General features: G+C 47.4%; 1 protein-coding gene across 2 annotated transcripts in view; it reads right to left on the minus strand.

Moving 5' to 3' along the window:
• The window catches only part of LOC146789708 (tetratricopeptide repeat protein 21B-like), a 576,531-nt gene that overhangs the window by 217,065 nt on the left and 340,359 nt on the right, over window positions 1-19,107 (minus strand). For both annotated transcript variants that reach the window (XM_085632041.1, XM_085632042.1), the window contains exons 19-20: window positions 11,761-11,864; window positions 8,578-8,766 (exon numbers count right to left, since the gene is read on the minus strand). In XM_085632041.1, the coding sequence (XP_085488167.1) occupies window positions 8,578-8,766; window positions 11,761-11,864 (293 nt within the window). The remainder of the gene's footprint in view (window positions 1-8,577; window positions 8,767-11,760; window positions 11,865-19,107) is intronic.

A 19,107-nucleotide genomic window follows, 5' to 3' on the forward strand; every position in this document is an offset into this window, starting at 1 on the left:
CTGACAACACTCTTCAAAATATTGTTGTGTAGTTCCTGTAAAACCTATATAGGATCTGCACGTTTAGACAACATACACTGCGGGTATGTTGGCCTGTATAACAGCTAGCTCACAGTGCCACTAGAAACTCCTCTTACCAAGGAGAGAATAGTTATTGGCAACTATGGAACATGACAACCCTGATCCCTCAAGACCATGGAAACAGTGCAATACTTTGCGCTCAGTCACTCGTGCTCACTTTGTCTCAGAGAGACACTCAGGATAAAAGATAGATGTTTTAAAAAAAACATTTATTGAACATTCATCATTCTATTGTACAATAGGTGTGCTGGAACAACCACTAGACAGAAACAGATATAAATGATTAGAAGCACTAAAAAGGTAAAAGGATGGTAGATTTCTACCATCTTGCTATAACCATGAATACAGGCAAGTATATAAAATACATGATAATAAAATTCGTACTCCTACGATGCTTCCCTAACTAGATGTTCCTAAGTGTACCTAGCATGTTTGTAGGTGTTAAGCCAAGAATCCCTTTAGGATAAAGTCAACACCTTTACCTGAAGTGAGACACTGTGGGACCCAGTCTTGGTCTCGAGTTGGACACTCCGCAAGGGATGCTAGACCACTGCGAGCTGGAGTATCTGCATGCAGGAAGAGACAAGTTACTTACCTGTAACTATAGTTCTAAAGGTATTGGAAGCTTTCATAAATTCACATGTTTGAATCATTACTCGTCATCATGATGGGAGTCCCCGGTATTTAAAAATAGTAGTAATAGACTTAGTAGAAGTAATAGTACACTGATAGGTATGGACTAGAAAGGCCTAGGCCTCTCAGTTATTTAACCTATCATGGTCATTATTAAAATAGAAGCAAAGTTCTGCTTCAACCAATCAGCATCCAGTCACCCTCTAGAACTCTCCAGAGAGAAGGTCAGCACCTCAGATTTTCGAGCACAAGTGCCAACCCAATTATGCCCTGGGGAAGAGGGTGGGTCGCATGTGAATCTATGAAAGCTTCCAATACTCGAGAACTATAGTTACATGTAAGTAACTTGTTTCTTACTCCAGTATTGGAACTTTCATAGATTCACATGCTTGAATCAGAATAGCAAGCAGTTGGCAGCATATTTACCATAGACTTTAGAGCTTAACCAAAACATATATATCAGTAAGACTTTCAAGAATTCATCAAATATTATACTAGATGATAATAATAGACATCATTAATACAAAACTCCTGTAAACTGCAGCATGGTAAACGGTAAAACATGTGGAAATGTGATACAGAAGAAGAGGTGAGACAGGGGTGGCTCACCTTAATGGAACATGAGACGAAGTACTGCTTGACCATCTGCTGTATCATTTAGTATTGCTGAGTCCAGGCAGTAGTGTTGGGTGAATAAGTGTCTATTCTTCCACGTTACAGCCCTGTAAATGTCTGGAAGCAATACTCCAGCAAATAAAGCTGCAGACATCGACACCGCCCTTGTGGAATGGGTTTGGACTCTTGCGGATAGAGGTCTTCCTGCTTTGTGATGACAACATTTTATGGCACTCGCAATCCATCTAGATATACTATGTTTGGAGAGCGGAAAACCTTTCCTTGTTGCACTGTATGCAACAAACAATTGAGATGTCATGCAGAAAGGTTCCGTGGTATGTAGATAAAATTTCAAGCAAGGCCTGACATCCAGTGACTGCAGAGCCCTCTCTGCCAATGTCGTTGGATTTGGGAAGAAAGTTTTAAGTACCACCAGTTCGTTCAGGTGGAAATCAGAGGGAACCTTGGGAATGAACTTCGGATTTGTGCATAGCAGAACTCCATCCGTTTTATATTGCAAAAAGGGTTCCTCTATTACAAAGCCTGAATCTCACTGACCCTTCTAGCAGATGTCAAGGCAAGGAGCAGAGCCAATTTCCAAGACAGGAACTTTATATCTGCTGGGTGAATTGGTTTGAACAGGGGTTTCATTAACTGCGAGAGGACAGTGTTCAATCGCCATGTTGGAGGTGAAGGTCTTACCGGAGGAAACATTCGAAACAGTTCTTTGAGAAATTCTCTTATAACTCTACAGGACCAAAGAGGTGGCGAAGAAGGTGATCTTCTATATTGGGAAATGGCCGCTAAATGAACCTTTATCGAACTATGAGCCAAGCCAGATCTCACGAGCTGTAAAAGGTAAGGTAAGATTTGTTAAGAAGAAGACGACAGTGGGTTTATGTTCTCTTGATGACACCAGATGCAGAATCGCCTCCATTTGAGGTGGCAAGTCTTGTTGGTACTATCCGCCCGCGCCCTGGTTAGTACATCTCTGCACTCACTAGAAATGTTCAGGTGTTGGAATTCATTGTTTTCAGGAGGCATGCAGACAAATGCAAGCTCTTGAGATCTGGGTGAAGTATCTGGCCCTGGTTCATGGTCAGAAGATTGGGTAATACTGGTAGTCGGTGGTGTGGGACCTGCAATAGAAGAAGCAGTTCTGTGCACCACTGTTGGCATGGCCACGCCGGAGCGAGGAGTATCAACTTGCATGGTACGGTTCTTATCTGCATCAGAACTCTTGGGAGAAGAGGAATGGGAGGAAAGGCATAGGCAAAGATGTTGGACCATGCAATTGAAAAGGCATTCCCCCCATGACCCCTGTTGGGGATGCCAACTTTCATAGTACCCGCATTTGCGGTTCTGGCGAGTTGCAAACAGGTCCAATTCCGGCTTGTCCCAGATCCAAAATATGTCCTGTAGCATTTGATAGTGAATCGGCTATTCGAGACACAATGTTGTCAACCTGTTTGGAGTGTCAGCAATCGTGTTCTGACGTCCCAGAACATGCTCTGCCTACAAGCGGATTCCTTGAGCTATGGCCCATTCCCATAAAACCTGAGCCTCTCTGGAGAGATGGAGCGACTTCGTGCCGCCTTGCTTGTTGACGTAGTGCATCGTAGTGGTATTGTCCGTCCAGACTAAGATGAGTTGCAAATTCTGGGATGAAATGCCTGTAAAGCTAGATGCACCACTTTCAGTTCTAGCACGTTTATGTGGGATTGAGTTTGATTCCACTTGCAACTTACTTGGAGTTCCTCGAGGTAAGCTCCCCATTCCTCTAAGGACGCATCCGTCGTAACCACTAGTGGAGCAGCTACTCGTTGCAAGAGAAACCCCACTGACAGATGGTTCTTGTCTATCCGCCACCCTAGGGATTTTACCAGGCGTGGAGTTACGCGGACGATGTCATCGAAGGATCCTCTTGATTGGACTCACTGCTTGTCCAGCTCTTCTTGAATTGGGAGCATCTTGAGACGGCAGAAAATAACTAGTGGTATGCACAACAACATCATTCCCAAAAGGGATTTGTAAAGTCAGACCGAAGGAGACTTTTCTTTTGATGGAATTTGCCAAATTGAGAAGACGCTGTTTATGCTCTTCCGCAGGACTTGCCTTTAAGGAGACTGTGTCTAAATGAGCTCATAGGAAGACAATTTTTTAAAACTGAATTTGATTGGATTTTTGTAGATTGATCGCAAGACCCAATCTCTTGAAAAGAGTAGTGCAGACTTTTGTGGATTTTATTGCTGCTGCTTCGGACGGAGCTTTGATCAGCCAGTCGTCCAGAGATGGAAAGACTTGATGTTGCTGTTGTCTGAGAAATGCTACGACTGGAGCCAAGCACTTGGTAAAAATCCTGGGAGCCGACTTCAGGCCAAAGGGAAGGACTCTGAATTGGTAGTGGCATCCGGCTACCACAAATCTCAGGTATTTTCTGTGTTTTGGATAAATAGGAATGTGGAAGTAGGCATCCTGGAGGTCTAAGGTTGTCATAAAATCTCATTGATGTAGGAGCTTCAGCACCTCTTGCAATGTTATCATTCGGAACAATTGTTTCCTTAAGTACAGATTTAGGTTTCGGAGGTCCAAAATCGGTCTCCACTGCTTTCACTTCTTTCTGACCATGAAGAAACAGGAATAGAAACCAGTGCCCCTGCTGGATAATGGGACCTTTTCTATTGCTCCTTTCTGAAGCATGTTTCTGACCTCCTTCTGAAGTGCTTTGAGATGCCTGTGGACGGAGATTTGAGGAGGGGTTGTAGGTGGTTTCTGGTAAACTCTAGAGTGTGTCCGAATTGTACTAGGCAAAGGACCCACTGGTCCGTAGTAATGGACTGCCATTGATGGAGGCAGTGGGAGATATTGCCTCCTAGGCAGGTAGGATGAGTTGGACATAAACGTGAAGGAAGGAGAGATGGAGCCGGAGCCTGTGGTTTATCATTGTCGACGGCCAGCATCCTTGCCAGCTCGTTGTGTTTTCCCTCTATTTGGTAAGATGTAGGATGATTGGAGCGGCTGCCTCTGCTGGTACTGAGGCCGGTATGACTGAGGTGTCGAAGAGTATGTTGGGTAGCAGTATTGCTGATACCCCCCTCTGTAGGAAGGCTGTCCTCTTCCCCTAGAACCTCGAAAAGAAACTTTTCTGAATTGCAGCGTCCTCAATGACTTGGCAGTATCTATGTCTGCCTTGATTGTTTTGAGGGCCTCTTCCACATGGCTACCAAAAAGAGCTTCCCCATCATATGGGAGATCCAATATCTTATTTTGAACCTCTGGACGAAATTAGGTGGCTTTGAGCCATCCCTGTCTGCGCAATACTGAAAGCTCCAGCCAGTTGCGTTAATCCTGTCACATTATCTCATTGGATGCCCTCTCTTCTTCATGCAGAATCTTTTTTGCTTCTTCCTTCAAATCTTCTGGCAGCCGGTCGATATATGAGGCAATGTCCGACCACATTTGGCGATCGTAGCGCCCTAGAATCGCCAGGGAATTTGCAGCCTTAACTGTTAGTGCAGACATCGCAGAGAACTTTTTGCCAATGGAATCCAGACGTCTGCCTTCTCTGTCCGGGGCTGCAGATAAAGGCGCCGCAGGATTTTTGGAGCGTAGTTGAGCGGCCTGCATTACCACAGAGTCTGGCTTTGGATGACCTGGGAGGCACGCTGGGGCATCATCTGTGGTCTTATATTTCTTATCCAGACGTGGCAGTACCACTGGTACTGAGGCTGGGTTCTTCTTGATCCTAATACCTTCATCCCAAATATAATCTATAATGGGAATAGTTCTAACTGTCTTTGGAAAAGGCTCTTTAAAATCATATAAAAAGCAGTCAGCTTGTTTGGATGGCATAGGTATAGCAAATTGTTTCACTGCACGCTCCAACAAGTTGTGAAATACCCCAATATCCTCAAGTGGGGAATCTACTGGAGGGGGTGTTGGTGAGGCAGGCGATGACATTCTGTAATCGTCCCATTCCGAGGCCATGTCATGCAATTCCCCCTCCTCACCTGAAGAGGCTGGTTCATGGAGAGGAACAACTTGTAAAGTACTAGGGACCCATAATACAGCAGGAGTATTTAGTCGTAAAGGTGAAGCCACCGGAGATGGCAGGTGTCTACTGGCTGGCCCTGGCCGGTGGAAAGTGTGCCTGTAATCTTGTAGCATGAATGAAGATATGCAGAGATATGAGATGTACTGCTCTGAACAAATTGTGGTTACAATGGTGTCATGGACTATTAGCTTACGTATTAATTACTTGTACTTAACAGTGCAATGTCACGAAGGCACTCAATAAGATGTACACACAATCTGAATGCTCACATGTAACCATAAATGAAACTATCTTATATCATGATGTGTATCGCCAACTTCTAATAAACTGGTGCTGTAAAAATAAAAAATAAAAGAGTTGGTGTACTTGCGCAGGCTGTAAAAAATAGGCTTGATCATAGTATTGTTAATCATCATCCTCATCATCATATGGTTGACACTTAACGTGCAACTCCGATGGACTATAAGCATCCCCAAATGGACCACTATCTTGTTGGGAATCTTCATCATGCCCTTCCAGTAGATGAGTTGGCAATAAAGGCGTAATTCTACTGGGCGAAGTGTGCTGTGGTGTAATTTCCACTTCCTGTGTCTTTTATGGTGATTTTTTCTTCATAGACAATTATCGTCAACTACTGCATCGATGACGGTGTCTTCAGTTCCAAAGATTTTGCCTCAGTTGTCGACGGTGACGTTGTCGACGGTCGTGACTTTGACGATAGTTGCGGTTTCGTTAACGCTAGAGATCTAGTCAACGCTGGCCGGCGATTGCCTCTTCGTCGACTGTTTCTTCAACGACGATATCTTAGATGGTGGCATGCTTGACAACATAGACTGTCTCGTCTACTACTGTAGTTTCGTCAACGCCTCCGTCGACGACGACTTCGTCGACTGTACCTTACTCGACGAAGACTCATAGAAGATGCTTCTCCTTGGGTATCAGAAGAATTGTCGACGAAATTGGACCCTGTGTCGACGATATCAAGGATGTCATCGACAAAGAGCCATAGAACAAGTTATTGACGTGCCTGCAGAGCAGCCTCTCATCGACTAAATGGTTGAAACACCCTCCTTCACAAGAGAACTGACTGATGGCTTGTCAGAAGAGGTTTTTTTCCATGTTAATTTTAGATGAGCTGGGGGTGTATCCGGCTCAGAAACAGTCTTAGGAAGTTGATCTTTTTTGTGAGAGCCCTTACTGCGCTCAGAGAAAGATTCGTTAGAGGACTTCTTGGCGCATTTCCTGGCAGTGACCGTATCCGACTGTGAAGGATCCCTGGCTCTGTTTGAAGAGATTTTTGAAGCTTTAGAAGTTTTAGAAGAGGTTGACTGCTCACTTTCTGAATCTGATACAGGATCAGACCTAGTTTTCAATTTTTGAAGCCAAATTAAAAGACGTCCTTCTCAGTCACTCTGGGTTTTATTTGAGAATGTACGACAAATTTTGCAGTCTGTAGCCTTATGAGGAGGGTACAAACAATAAATTCAGTCTTTATGAGGGTCCTCTACATAAAGCCTCTTCTTCAAACAAGTGGCACATTCTCTAAAGAGAGCCTACTTAATCTTATCAGCCATAGTTCAGTCCCAACAAATAAGTAAATCCACTCTAATATCAATATAATGAGGTTAAAGTATTTTCCTGACAGGAAATCCTGAAAATGTCCTTTAGAAGAGAAAACTGAGCAGAGCTCAGAGGAGACCCCCTTAGCACAATGTGCAGTAGGAAATCTGAGGTGCTGACCTTCTCTCTGGAGGGTTCTAGAGGGCGGCTGGATGCTGATTGGTTGAGGCAGAACTTTGGTTCTTTTTTAATAATAACCATGATAGGTTAATAACCTGAGCGGCCTAGGCCTTTCTAGTCTATACCCATCAGTGTACTATTACTTCTACTAAGTCTATTACTACTATTTTTAAATACCGGGGTCTCCCATGACGACGGGGAATGATTCAAGCATGTGAATCTATGAAAGTTCCAATACTGGAGTAACGTCAGCGTCTCTTGTCAGTGTGTCGGCAGGGAAGTCCTGATCTCCTCTGACTATCTTAGCAAGATGTGATGTTTATATATCCAAAGGTATTCCCAGGGGTTCTACCTTGCTGGTCCACTAGAAAACAACTTTCTTTTTCTAACATGCATGCTCCCGCACGCCACCGATTGCGAAGTAACAGCACTTTGAGTGACAGTTATGGTAAAGGTCAGTACAGATGCAATGATACGAGGAGATGTAGATTTCTCTGGAAAATCCCACAATTTGAAATATTTAGAGGCTTCATGTTAGAGAACGACCAGTAATGGTCTGGGGCCTGAATCTGCAAAAGCACTCTTGCCTAAGTACCAAATCTGCCTCTCTGATGGCATTTTCATTGTCAAGACAAGCAAGTTCATGGTGCTACCTGCCATTAGCTTACAAATGTACCTTTCGATGTGTGTCTGGTACTGCATGCAATTCAACAGTATTAAGCACCACAGTCGTCCGGTTTTATTCTAGGCATCATAAAGAGATCAAATTGGTGGTTACATCTGCACTCTAAAATCCCACATAGAAGCCCCAACATTAATGCAGACAAGTACTATTGGACATGACTCTGTAAAATCCTAAAAAGCTCATTAGAAATGGAGGCAACAGTTCTAGACATGAGAAACACCTCAACCTCGAACCAAGTAGAATGGTTGAATGTAGTTACCAAGAAGAGGGAGCCGTCAGCAGAGAAATCTACTCACCTTTTAAAACTCAATGAAGCCCAGGAACCTCCTATTGGTGTGAGTAATGCAACCAAGGTAGACAACCCTTAGACAAAATAATAACATTGTGGTATCCACACAAGGCAGAGAAAAAGTGTATTGGTAGGGGAAACCATAAAGCATGTCAGTGGTATGAGGGCTGTAGAATAGCTGTGAATGCTTCAAGCTGCCAAACTGTGTACACTCTGAAACCTGCTTCAGTTAGAACAGGCATTCAAACAGTGTTATAGGAGATGGTAAGATGTAGAAGACCTCCTGATTTCATAGAGCTTTACACATTACAACTCCTATTAATATGTGTTCAGTAGGAATGTTAGTATTTGGACCTTAGCAGAATTTTACAACATGATGATCTTAAACCTTTGCTAGTGCTGAGAAGCAGTGAACAGTGATATTAAACCTTATATAGTTCTATGCTAATAGAAGCAGAGCAGAATTAGTTATGTACTCACCTTGCTGTCTGACTCTGAGTAGAACAGTGCATCTTTGTAGTATTTTATGGCTTTCTCAAAGTCTTTCTGGTCCAAGTACTGCTCAGCAAGCTGAACGCAGATAACAGACGCCTGCTGCTTCTGGGATGGTACCATCTCTGGCTGTTCAACATGGACACGTTTTAGGATCCTGGACTGGATATCAAATGCCTAAGGGAATACAAAAGAGTGTCCAATCAGTAGAGAAAAAATAACTAAGTGCCAAATTCTACAAGAAAGCCCCCTTTACCAAGAACCTATAAGAAGGAGGCTTCTAACGAGATTCATTGTATTTAAAGAGATCTTTTCAGTTGAAGAAACAGATGCAAATGCTTTGTACAGGAATACAAAGAATTTGAACATTTAAAAATAGCAATGTGGTATAGTCTGAGACATTAAAGTCAATGGTAAAATGAAAAGTGACATGAAGTCCAAGCGCAAATGCCAATATACATTTAAAAATAAAAATACATTGGAATTGTGCAATATGTGGGAGAACCAGACACAAATGAGGGGAGGTGGGGACCCCTAGTCTTGGGCAAGGAGTAAAGATTGAGTGCAGAAGCAATAGGGAAGGAAGTTGCATCTATAGAGGCCTCTGATACAAAACACTGATGCTTCAGGAACTGGCAGCTGCAAATTTCCAGTTTTTATTTACTAAAAATCATATAAAAATGTTCTATATAGGGCTTGCCACTGCAGATGCGCGGTAGCAAAGTAACACACAAAAGAAACTTTTACTCAACTCATATATTGAGTAAATAACTAAATGAGATGCCTTTCAGAGGCTTAATATTGATTCCATTTCAAAGCTCTTTCAGTTTTGTATTGCATTGGTGTTTACGTATCGCATCCCATATTCCTTGAGAGGCCTACAAGTGTTTGACTGTCGAGTAAGTAGCTACTCCTTATGTATAATTTATACAGAGCAGTGTGACCTTACCCAGGTCATGGAAACACTTGAATGCTTATTGGTTTCTAAGATATAGCACACACAGGGGCACCAGGAATGTTTGTTCTCACCATTTCATATTGTTAGCCTTGTCAGCTCAACAGCTGGCCTGCATAATGAGACTCAGGTGCTGGGACTGTGGAACTGAATGTATGAGAATTCCACACCTTATAATATGTAGGTTGCGTGTTGATTTACATGACTGATTCTATAGCGGCCTTCCCTACAGTTTTGGAATTAGATGAAGACCTCAGAATGATATGGGGAGAGAATGGTGCATAATAGCTAGAGTGGTCGACCTCGAAGCTGGGGAACTGGGTTTGATCCTCAGCAGGGACGTTCAACATCCCAGGATTCTACTGGTGTAGCCGGGGGGTGGCACAAGTTTTGGGGGCGGCGGCCGCCCCCTGCTCTTACCTGCTGTGCCAGGGAGATAATCGGCAGCCTCCCCCCCCCCCCACTCTTCAATCGGCCGCCGCGGTAAATTGAAGAATCTTGGCAGCACCCCCCCCCCCCCCCCCCCCCCCCTTCTTCAATGTGGCCAAAACTGGGACTGCCTCCGGCGGCCAAAGGGCTCTGGGCATATTACTTATCCCCCGTGCCTAACAAAATGAAGGTGTCAGTCTGTAACGCAACTGGTGCTAATGTAAAGCACTCCGATACCAGAGTTCATGCTATATAAAACTACCCCCTCCAAAACAAAATTACATACAAGGACAAAGGATTAACTTGCAAAAATCGGTACTCTACCCGCAGCCTAGCATCAGGTTACAACAATGGCTTGCTATCCCTTTAAAGTATCCAGGGACCCACTTTAAAATCTAGAAATCTTGGATTAGTTGAACTGCAGAGGAAACTTTCCAGAAATGTGTTAATAAAGCGACAGGGCAGTACACTACACGCTGCTGTGAAGTCTTTTCAAAATGTTTTTGTTTTCTAGATTATTGTACATTTCTCAGGTTCTGCTCCTGCAATACATAAGAGCTTTTATTGCACAAATGGTTCTATGAAAAGAGTATTTCACACATTTCTTACATTTACAGAAGGGGAAGCAGAAGGTAGACTCTTTGAATCCTACTACAGTGCAGCAGTGCTCCAATGCGTATTAGAACATTGAAATGTTGAGCGCTCCATTGAAGACAATGGAATGCTCCGGGCTTCTAATGGCTGTTAGAATCCCGGAGAGCAACATTACCATGTTATTTTCATTTCACAGCTGTTGCTGTGAAAAAAGGCCTCTCATAGCCCATGGGGATTTAAACTCCTTCGGGCTCTGAGAGACCTTTCTTTTTACAAATCAAGCATTGTGTCCACTAGGGACGGAATGTTCTAATAGCCTTAGAGCCCTTGGTATCGTGCTCTACCGGCCATTAAAAGTCCGCTCCCTTGTGAAGCTCGAGTAGGACTTTAATGTATGGTAGAGCCTGCTACGTCGGACTCTAAGGCTAAAGATGACTTGTTGAAGGGTCACATATGGCGAGATGTGTTCCCCAAATATGAAGGTAGGAATCTCGATGGTACCAAATATCGTGCACACAAATTCAAAGGACAAAATACTGAAGGGTAAGTCTAAATTTTCTCTACCTAGCTTCACATATATGTACCTTGACAATATATATCTTAAATGTGCATATATTTGGAGTTCAGAATAGTTAATCTATACTTCCTCAATATGTGCTTACCTATCAATGTTTTGTCCCTTGATATGCGGTCTATGATATTAATGTACTGCATTATTCCGAGCCTCGAAATTCTATAGTACAATCACATGGTGGGGGTAGCCTGAAAGGTAACACCTTATAATCGGTTCCGATGGTGTCTGCAAATAAACAGCTGTGGTATGCCAGAACCTGTGGCCCTGATACAATAGCTAAGAAAAGCTCCAACTCCAGCAAGTGTAAAGAAAAAATATATATTGCTGAATTTCTGATAAGTGAAACCTATTCCTTTTCTGAATAGAACTGTGGCCTATAGTGTGGAGAAACAGAAGGTGTTAGACTGGAAACTGTACGACAACTGTATCTTGAAGAGAGGGTCAAAACCTTTGCAGCATACACAACTAGGAATGGTGTTCGGCCATGGCTTTCCTTAACCTTTCCATGTTGGCCTGTAATGTTTATCATACAGGAGTGCCTTCTTAAATATTAAAACTGGCAAACCCAAAAAGTAGTACAAGACATCAGATCCAGTTTGAAAACGATACCACTCCTTACCTTGTTAAATGTCTCTGCCACTTCTTCTTTCTTAATGATTTTATAGGTCTTTGCTAGTAAAATCAGGTACTTAACATCATTGACCATTGAAGGCAAATCATTCACTGAAAGAAAATGCAAGTAAATTATTCACACTGACATACCTGGAGAATGTTAAATTAATTAAAATGAAATTTTCAGTCTGGTCACATAAATCATTTAAATACATAAATGGAAGCAGTAATACACGAACGCTCGCAGAATCTGTAACTCACTGCCTCAATTTTACGTGACAATCATTCCCTCAAATCTGAAAGAGACAGTTATAGATTCCTTACCTTAGACTTACCCCCAGGCGTCAGACTGGATCCGGAGAATTTGTCAGCAGTACCCCTGCGCGTCGAAAGGTGGTGTGAGTCGGCTCTGCGTTAGTCGTTGGCGTCGTGGTGGCCGGGATGACGTCGGAGTAGCTACTTAGATGGCGTCCTCGCTCGCTTACGTCAGTTCTTTCTTTTTCCGCGCCAGCCAGCGCAGATCCGGAGAAAGCGGTACCTCCAGTCACTTTTTGACTAACAAGTTACTTACCTTTGGTAACGATATATCTGTAAAATACATAGATTAGTTATAGATTCCTTACCTTAGAATTACCCCCAGGTGTCAGACTGGATCTGGAGAATTTTTCATCAGCAGTCCCCTGCACGTCGAAAGGTGGAGTCAGTCTGCTCCGCGTTAGTCGTTGGCGTTGTGGTCACCGGGATGACGTCGCAGTACCTACTCAGACGCCGCTCTTACGCGCTGAGGTCCGTTCTTTTACACGACATTCCACGCCAGAAGCGCAGAGCCAAGCAAGACACTGACCACTGGTGCACAAAGCTAGGGCCCTGAAAAGGATTCCCTGACCCTAGAAGTCAGTTCACAGAGCTGGGAGGATGGGTGGGTCGGTAAGGAATCTATAACTAATGTATGTCTCTTAAAGATATATCGTTACCGAAGGTAAGTAACTTATTCATCTGAAAGAGACAATTAGTTATAGATTCCTCACCTTAGAAAGATACCCCAGCAAGACCAACCCCGGAGGTGGGTCTGCGACCCAGTTCACACCAGAAAGTCCTGGAGAACAGAACGGCCAAAGAAGCAGTCTCCCAGGACTTGACTGTCCAGGCAGTAGCGTTTTGTGAACGTGTGCAGAGATACCCATGTAGCTGCATGACAGATGTCATTGACTCCCCGTCCCAAAGCTGCCGTCGCCCTGGTGGAATGGGCAGGCAGTTCCACTGGAGACTCCTTCTTTGCCAAAGAGTAGCAAGCTTTGGAGCACAAAACAACCCACCTAGAGATGGTCCGTTTGTGCACGGCCCAACCTTTTTTGGCGCCCATGGAGCCAACAAAGAGATGGTCATCCACCCAGAATTGCTTGGTGCGATCCAAATAAAATGAAAGTGCACGTTTTGGATCCAGACTGTGGAGCCTTTCTTCCTCCTTAGAAGGATGCGGAAAGAAGGTGGGCAGAGTGATAGTTTGACCAATGTGGAAAGAAGTAACAACCTTGGGAATAAATGAAGGTCTGCTTCTCAGGACGGCCTTATCCCGATGAACAGCCAGAAAAGGAGGCTTTGAATAAGAGCTTGTAGCTCACTCACCCTGCAAGCAGAGGTGATGGCAACTTGAAAAGCAGTCTTTAGAGTAAGAAGTCTGAGGACAGTTATGAAGTGGCTCAAAGGGAGCACACATTAGATATGTAAGAACCAAGTTCAAGTCCCACAGGGGCATTGCGAAGGGAACAGGAGGGAAAAAATGAGTAAGGCCCTTAAGAAAGCGACTTACAACAGGGGACTTGAAAAGAGAAGGCTGATCAGGAAGCCTAAGGAAGGCTGAAAGGTAGCCCTTTAGAGTGCCCAGAGAAGAGCCCTGGTGGGCCAAAGAAGGGAGGAACAAGAGAACCTCAGAGAGAAGGGCAGAAAGGGGATCCACAGCCTTTGTTGTGCACCATGCCACAAATTTGTTCCATCTGCAGGCGTATACCGTCTCAGTGGAGGGACGCCTAGCTGCCAAGATATCACCACAGACTTTGGGAGGTCGGTCAAATGAGGTCAACTGCCGCAGCTCAATCTCCACGAAAGAAGGGGGAGGCTTGACAGGTTCGGGTGGAGGATAGTCCCCTGCTGCCGCGACAGAAGATCCTCCTGAAGAGGCAGTCTGATTGGAGGGTCGATGGCCATGTGTAGCAGCTCAGATACCAGACTCTTCGTGCCCAATCCGGTGCCACAAGGATGACATGAGCCCGGTCGCGCTCGACCTTCTTCAGCACTCTGGGTAGAAGTGGTATAGGCGTTAAGGCGTATAGAAGACCGCAACACCACTTGCGACAAAAAGCGTCGCCTTGTGAGTGCCGCCTTGGAAATTCCAACGCACAGAATTGCTGACATTGCACGTTCTCTTCGGTGGCGAATAGATCTAACCAAGGCTCTCCCCACTGTCGAAAGAGACCTTACACCACCTCTGAGGGAAGTTGCAAATACGTGATCCATCGTGCACCTGCGGCTGAGTTTGTCCGCCCTGGTGTTAAGTGAACATGCCAGGTGTTGAACCACCAGGGATATGCCCTGATGTTCCAGCCATGTCCAGAGATGGAGGGCCTCTTGACATAGGGTCCATGACCCCAACCTGCCCTGTTTGTTGCAGTACCACATGGCGGTGGTGTTGTCCATGAACACCTGCACTACTCTTCCCCGGAAAAAGGGAAGGAGTGCCTTGAGTGAAAGACTAATTGCCCCGAGCTCCAGCAGGTTGATGTAGAGCTCAGACTCCGCCAGAGAACAGAGGCCTCTGATCTCTGCCTCTCCCATGTGGCTGCCCCACCCTAGAAGTGAAGCATTTGTCACCACCGTGTACTCCGGTTGGGGAAGAGAGAAGGATCTGCAGTTGACACAATCCCGGTACACTAGCCACCACTGTAATTGGTGTGCAGTGCCCTCTGAGATCTGGACGCTATCGGACAGGTTCCCCTGATGTTGTCCCCACTGGAACTTCTGGTCCCACTGCAGAGCCCGCATATACCATCTGGCATGGTCCACCAGCAGGATGCAGGAGGCCATCAGGCCTAGTAGCCTGAGGGTCACCCTGACCAAAACCCGGGATAGAGTCTGAAAGATCGGAATCATAGCCCGAATATCCCGGACTCGCTGATCGGGGGGGGGGGGCGGGCCTGGAATAGACCCGAAACTGCATTGTCTCCAGAACCGCTCCGATGGAGAGGAGCTTCTGAGAGAGAGTCAGTTGTGACTTCGGCATGCTGATTGAGAGCCCCAGCGAATGCAGGAGGTCGGCCGTAGTCTGGAGGTGGGAGACGACAGTCTGGGGCCAGCTCGCCTTCAACAGCCAGTCGTTGAGATAAGGGAATACTGGAACCCCTGATCTGCGCTGATGAGCTGCGACCACCGCCATCAGTTTTGTGAACATCAGAGGGGCTCTTGTAAGGCCAAAGTGTGGCACGGTAAACTGAAAATGCTCCTGGCCTACCATGAACCGCAGGTAACGCTGGTGGGCCGACAGGACGGGGATGTGAATATAGGGGTCCTGCAAGTCCAATGCTACCATTCAGTCTCCAGGGTTGAGGGCAGACAGGACCTGAGCAAGCGTCAACATTTTGAACTTCTTCCGGGGGAAGCGGTTGAAGTTCCTGAAATTCAAGATATGACGCAGGCCTTTGCCCCTCTTGGGCACCAGAAGGTAGTGGGAATAGCAACCACGTCCTACTTCTGGGACAGGAATGCGCTCAATGGCTCCCTTGACCAAGAGTGCAGACTCTTCCTGTTGGAGAAGGGCCGGATGATCCTCCGACATGCAATGGTACAGAGGTGGCATGGATGGAGGGGTAGTCTCGTAGGGGAGGGAGTAGCCCCTTCGGACTATTTGCAAAACCCACCAGTCAGACGTGATGGTGCGCCAGTAGAGGAGGTGATGGAAAATCCAGAGGCCCACTGGCTTTTGGTGGCCCTGAAAGATCGGACCAGGAGGGTTTGGAGGATGCTGCAGAGGGGACTGTGGGGGACTGGCCCATCCACTGGCCCCCAGAACCTCGGCTGTGGTTCCCTCATCTCTGGCAGCACAGGGGCTAAACAGCTTGTGCTGGACTGTGGCTCTGGGCGGGACGTGGCAGGGCACCCCTTCCGTAGCCACAAAAGTGGCGAAAGGCAGAATGCACAGGGCGGGTGGTGGAGAGGCCCAAGGACCTCCCTGTAACCCTGAGAGTCCTTAAAGCACTCCAGCGCATTGTCTGCCTTGTCGCCGAATAGGCGGTGGCCATCAAAGGGCATGTCCATAAGGGTGGATTGGACATCCCCTGAAAAACCAGTCGACTTCAACCAGGTGTAGCATCGAAGGGCTACCAATGTGGAAATTGTCATGACTAGTGAGTCAGCGGTATCCAGCCCACAGCGGATGGTAAACTTCACTGTCTCTCCCGTCGGCAACTGCACGGGAGAGTACGGGCCAGGCCTCCTCAGGGCACAGGGGCAGCACTTGCGCCACCGTATCCCACACGGAGTGGGTGTAACAGCCCAACAAACATGCAGTGTTTACCAACCGCAGTCCCAAGCTGGAGGAAGAAAACATCTTCCCAGGATAGTCCAGCTTTTTGGATTCAGGTGGTACGTTAGGGAATGCGCCTTCGGAGGTGGAGGCTTGGACCACCAAGCTCTCAGGGGTGGGGTGTTGGGAGAGGAAAGTGGGGTCACCCGGAGGCGGGCGGTGGCATTGGGCAATCATCCGATCCACAGCAGCCCCTGTGTTGGGCCTGGACCAGGTGCCCAAAAGGATGTCAGTGAGGGCTTCATTAAACGGTAGCAGGGGCTCTGAGAAGATTTAATGAAGCCCTCACTGACATCTTTTTGGGCACCTGGTTCATGCCCAACACAGGGGCTCCTGTGGATAGGATGATTGCCCGACGCCACTGCCCGGCCGACCCCACTTTCCTCTCCCAGCACCCCACCCCTGAGAGCTTGGCGATCCAAGCCTCAACATCCAATAGGTGCATTCCCTAACGCACCACATGATGGGAAATCCAAAGAGCTGGACCACCTTGGGAAGATGATGTTTTCTTCCTCTAACTTGGGACTGCGATCAGTGAACACCACATGTCTGTTGGGCCGTTACACCCACTCTGTGTGGGATACGGTGGCGCATGTGCTGCCCCAGTGCCCGGAGGAGGCCCGGGCCGTGCTCTTCTGTGCAGTCGCCGAGGGAAAAGACGCAGCCAAGTTTACCATCCGATGTGGGCTGGTCACCGCACACTCGCTAGGCAGGACGATTTCAACATCGGTAGCTCTTCAACGCTACACCTGGCTATGGTCGACTGGCTTTTCCAGGGATGTCCAAGCTACCCTTATGAAAATGTCCTTTGATGGCTGTCGCCTGTTGGGCGACAAAGCACTGGAATGCTTCAAGGACTGCGGCCAAGTCCCTGGGCCTCTCCACCACCTAACCTGCGCAGTCTGTTTTTCACCAATTTCGTGGCTACGGGAGGGGTGCCTGCTACGTTCCACCCAGAGCCACAGGCCGGCGCAATCTGTTCAGCCTCAGTGCAGCCAGGGACGTGGAACCCGCCGTCGTGGGTCTGGGGGCCAGCAAGCAGGCCAGTCCCCCACAGTCCCCTCTGCAGCAGCCTCCAAACCCTCCTAGTCCGACCTTTCAGGGCCACCAGTGGGTGGCAGGATTCGCTATCACCTACCCCACTGGCGCACCATCACGTCAGACAGATGGGTTTTGCGAATAGTCCGAAGGGGCTACTCCTTCCCCTTCGAGGCTCCCCCCCCCCACCAGCCATGCCACCTCAGTACCATCTAATGTCGAAGGATCATCTGACCCTTCTCCAACAGGAAGTTACGGCTGTCTTGGCCAAGGGAGCCATCGAGCGTGTTCCTGCCCCAGAAGTAGGTCGTGGTTGCTATTCCCACTACTTTCTGGTGCCCGAGAAGTACAAAGGCCAGCATCCTATCTTGGATTTCAGGAACGTCAAACGCTTCCTCTGGAAGGAGAAGTTCAAAATGGTGACGCTAGCTCAGGTCCTTTCTACCCTCACCCTAGAGACTGGATGGTAGCGTTGGACTTGCAGGATGCTTATTTTCACATCCCCCTCCTGCCGGCCCACCGGCGCTACCTGCGGTTCATGGTAAGCCACGAGCACTTTGTTTACCGTGCTCCCCTCTGGCTTTACCAGTGCCCCTCGGGTGTTCACGAAAGTGATGGCAGTGGTCATAGCTCATCCGCACAGAATAGGGGTTCCAGTCTTCCCCCTATCTCAAAGACTGGCTGTTGAAGGGGGGCTCGCCCCAGGCTGTCGTCTCCCACCTCTAGACTACGGCCGACCTCCTGCATTTGCTGGGGTTTTCTATCAATGTGCCGAAGTCACAACTGACTCCCTCTCAGAAGCTCCTCTTCATCTGAGCACTTCTGGACACAATGCAGTATCAGGTCTATCCTCCTGAGCAGCGAGTCCGGGATATTCAGGCTATGATACCAATCTTTCAGCCTCTATTCTGGGTTTCGGTCAGGGTGACCCTGCAGCTGCTGGGTCTGATGGCCTCCTGCATCCTGCTGGTGGATCATGCCAGATGGCATATGCAGGCTCTGCAGTGGGACCTGAAGTTCCAGTGGGCACAGCATCAGGGGAATCTGTCCGATTGCATCCAGATCTCGGAGGGCACTGCACGCCAATTGCATGGTGGCTAGTGAACCGGGATTGGGTCAACGGCAGATCCCTCTCCCTTCCCCAACCGGAATACAAGGTGGTGACAGATGCATCACTTCTAGGGTGGGGCGGCCACATGAGAGAGGCGGAGATCAGAGGCCTCTTGTCTCCAGCAGAGTCTGAGCTCCACATCAACCTGCTGGAGCTCCGGGCGATTCGTCTTTCACTCAAGGCATTCCTTCCCTCTGTCCGGGGAAGAGTAGTGAAGGTGTTGACAGACAACACCACCGCCATGTGGTACTGCAACAAACAGGGCGGGGTGGGGTCGTGGACCCTATGTCAAGAGGCCCTCCATCTCAGGACATGGCTGGAACATCAGGGCATATCCCTGGTGGCTCAATACCTGGCAGGTTCCCTGAACGCCAGGGCGGATCAACTCAGCCGCAGGTGCACGATGGATCACGAATGGAGTCTTCACTCGGAGGTGGCGCAAGGACTATTTCGGCAGTGGGAAGAGCCTTGGTTAGATCTATTCACCACCGACGAGAATGCGCAATTTCAGCAATTCTGCACGTTGGAATTTCCAAGGCGGCACTCGCTAGCTGACGCTTTTCGTCGTGATTGGAGTAGCCGCCTTCTCTCCGCCTTTCCCTCTATACCACTTCTGCCCAGAGTGCTGA

The sequence above is a fragment of the Triturus cristatus genome, chromosome 10 (assembly GCF_964204655.1).
Source record: "Triturus cristatus chromosome 10, aTriCri1.1, whole genome shotgun sequence".
Lineage (NCBI taxonomy): Eukaryota > Metazoa > Chordata > Amphibia > Caudata > Salamandridae > Triturus > Triturus cristatus.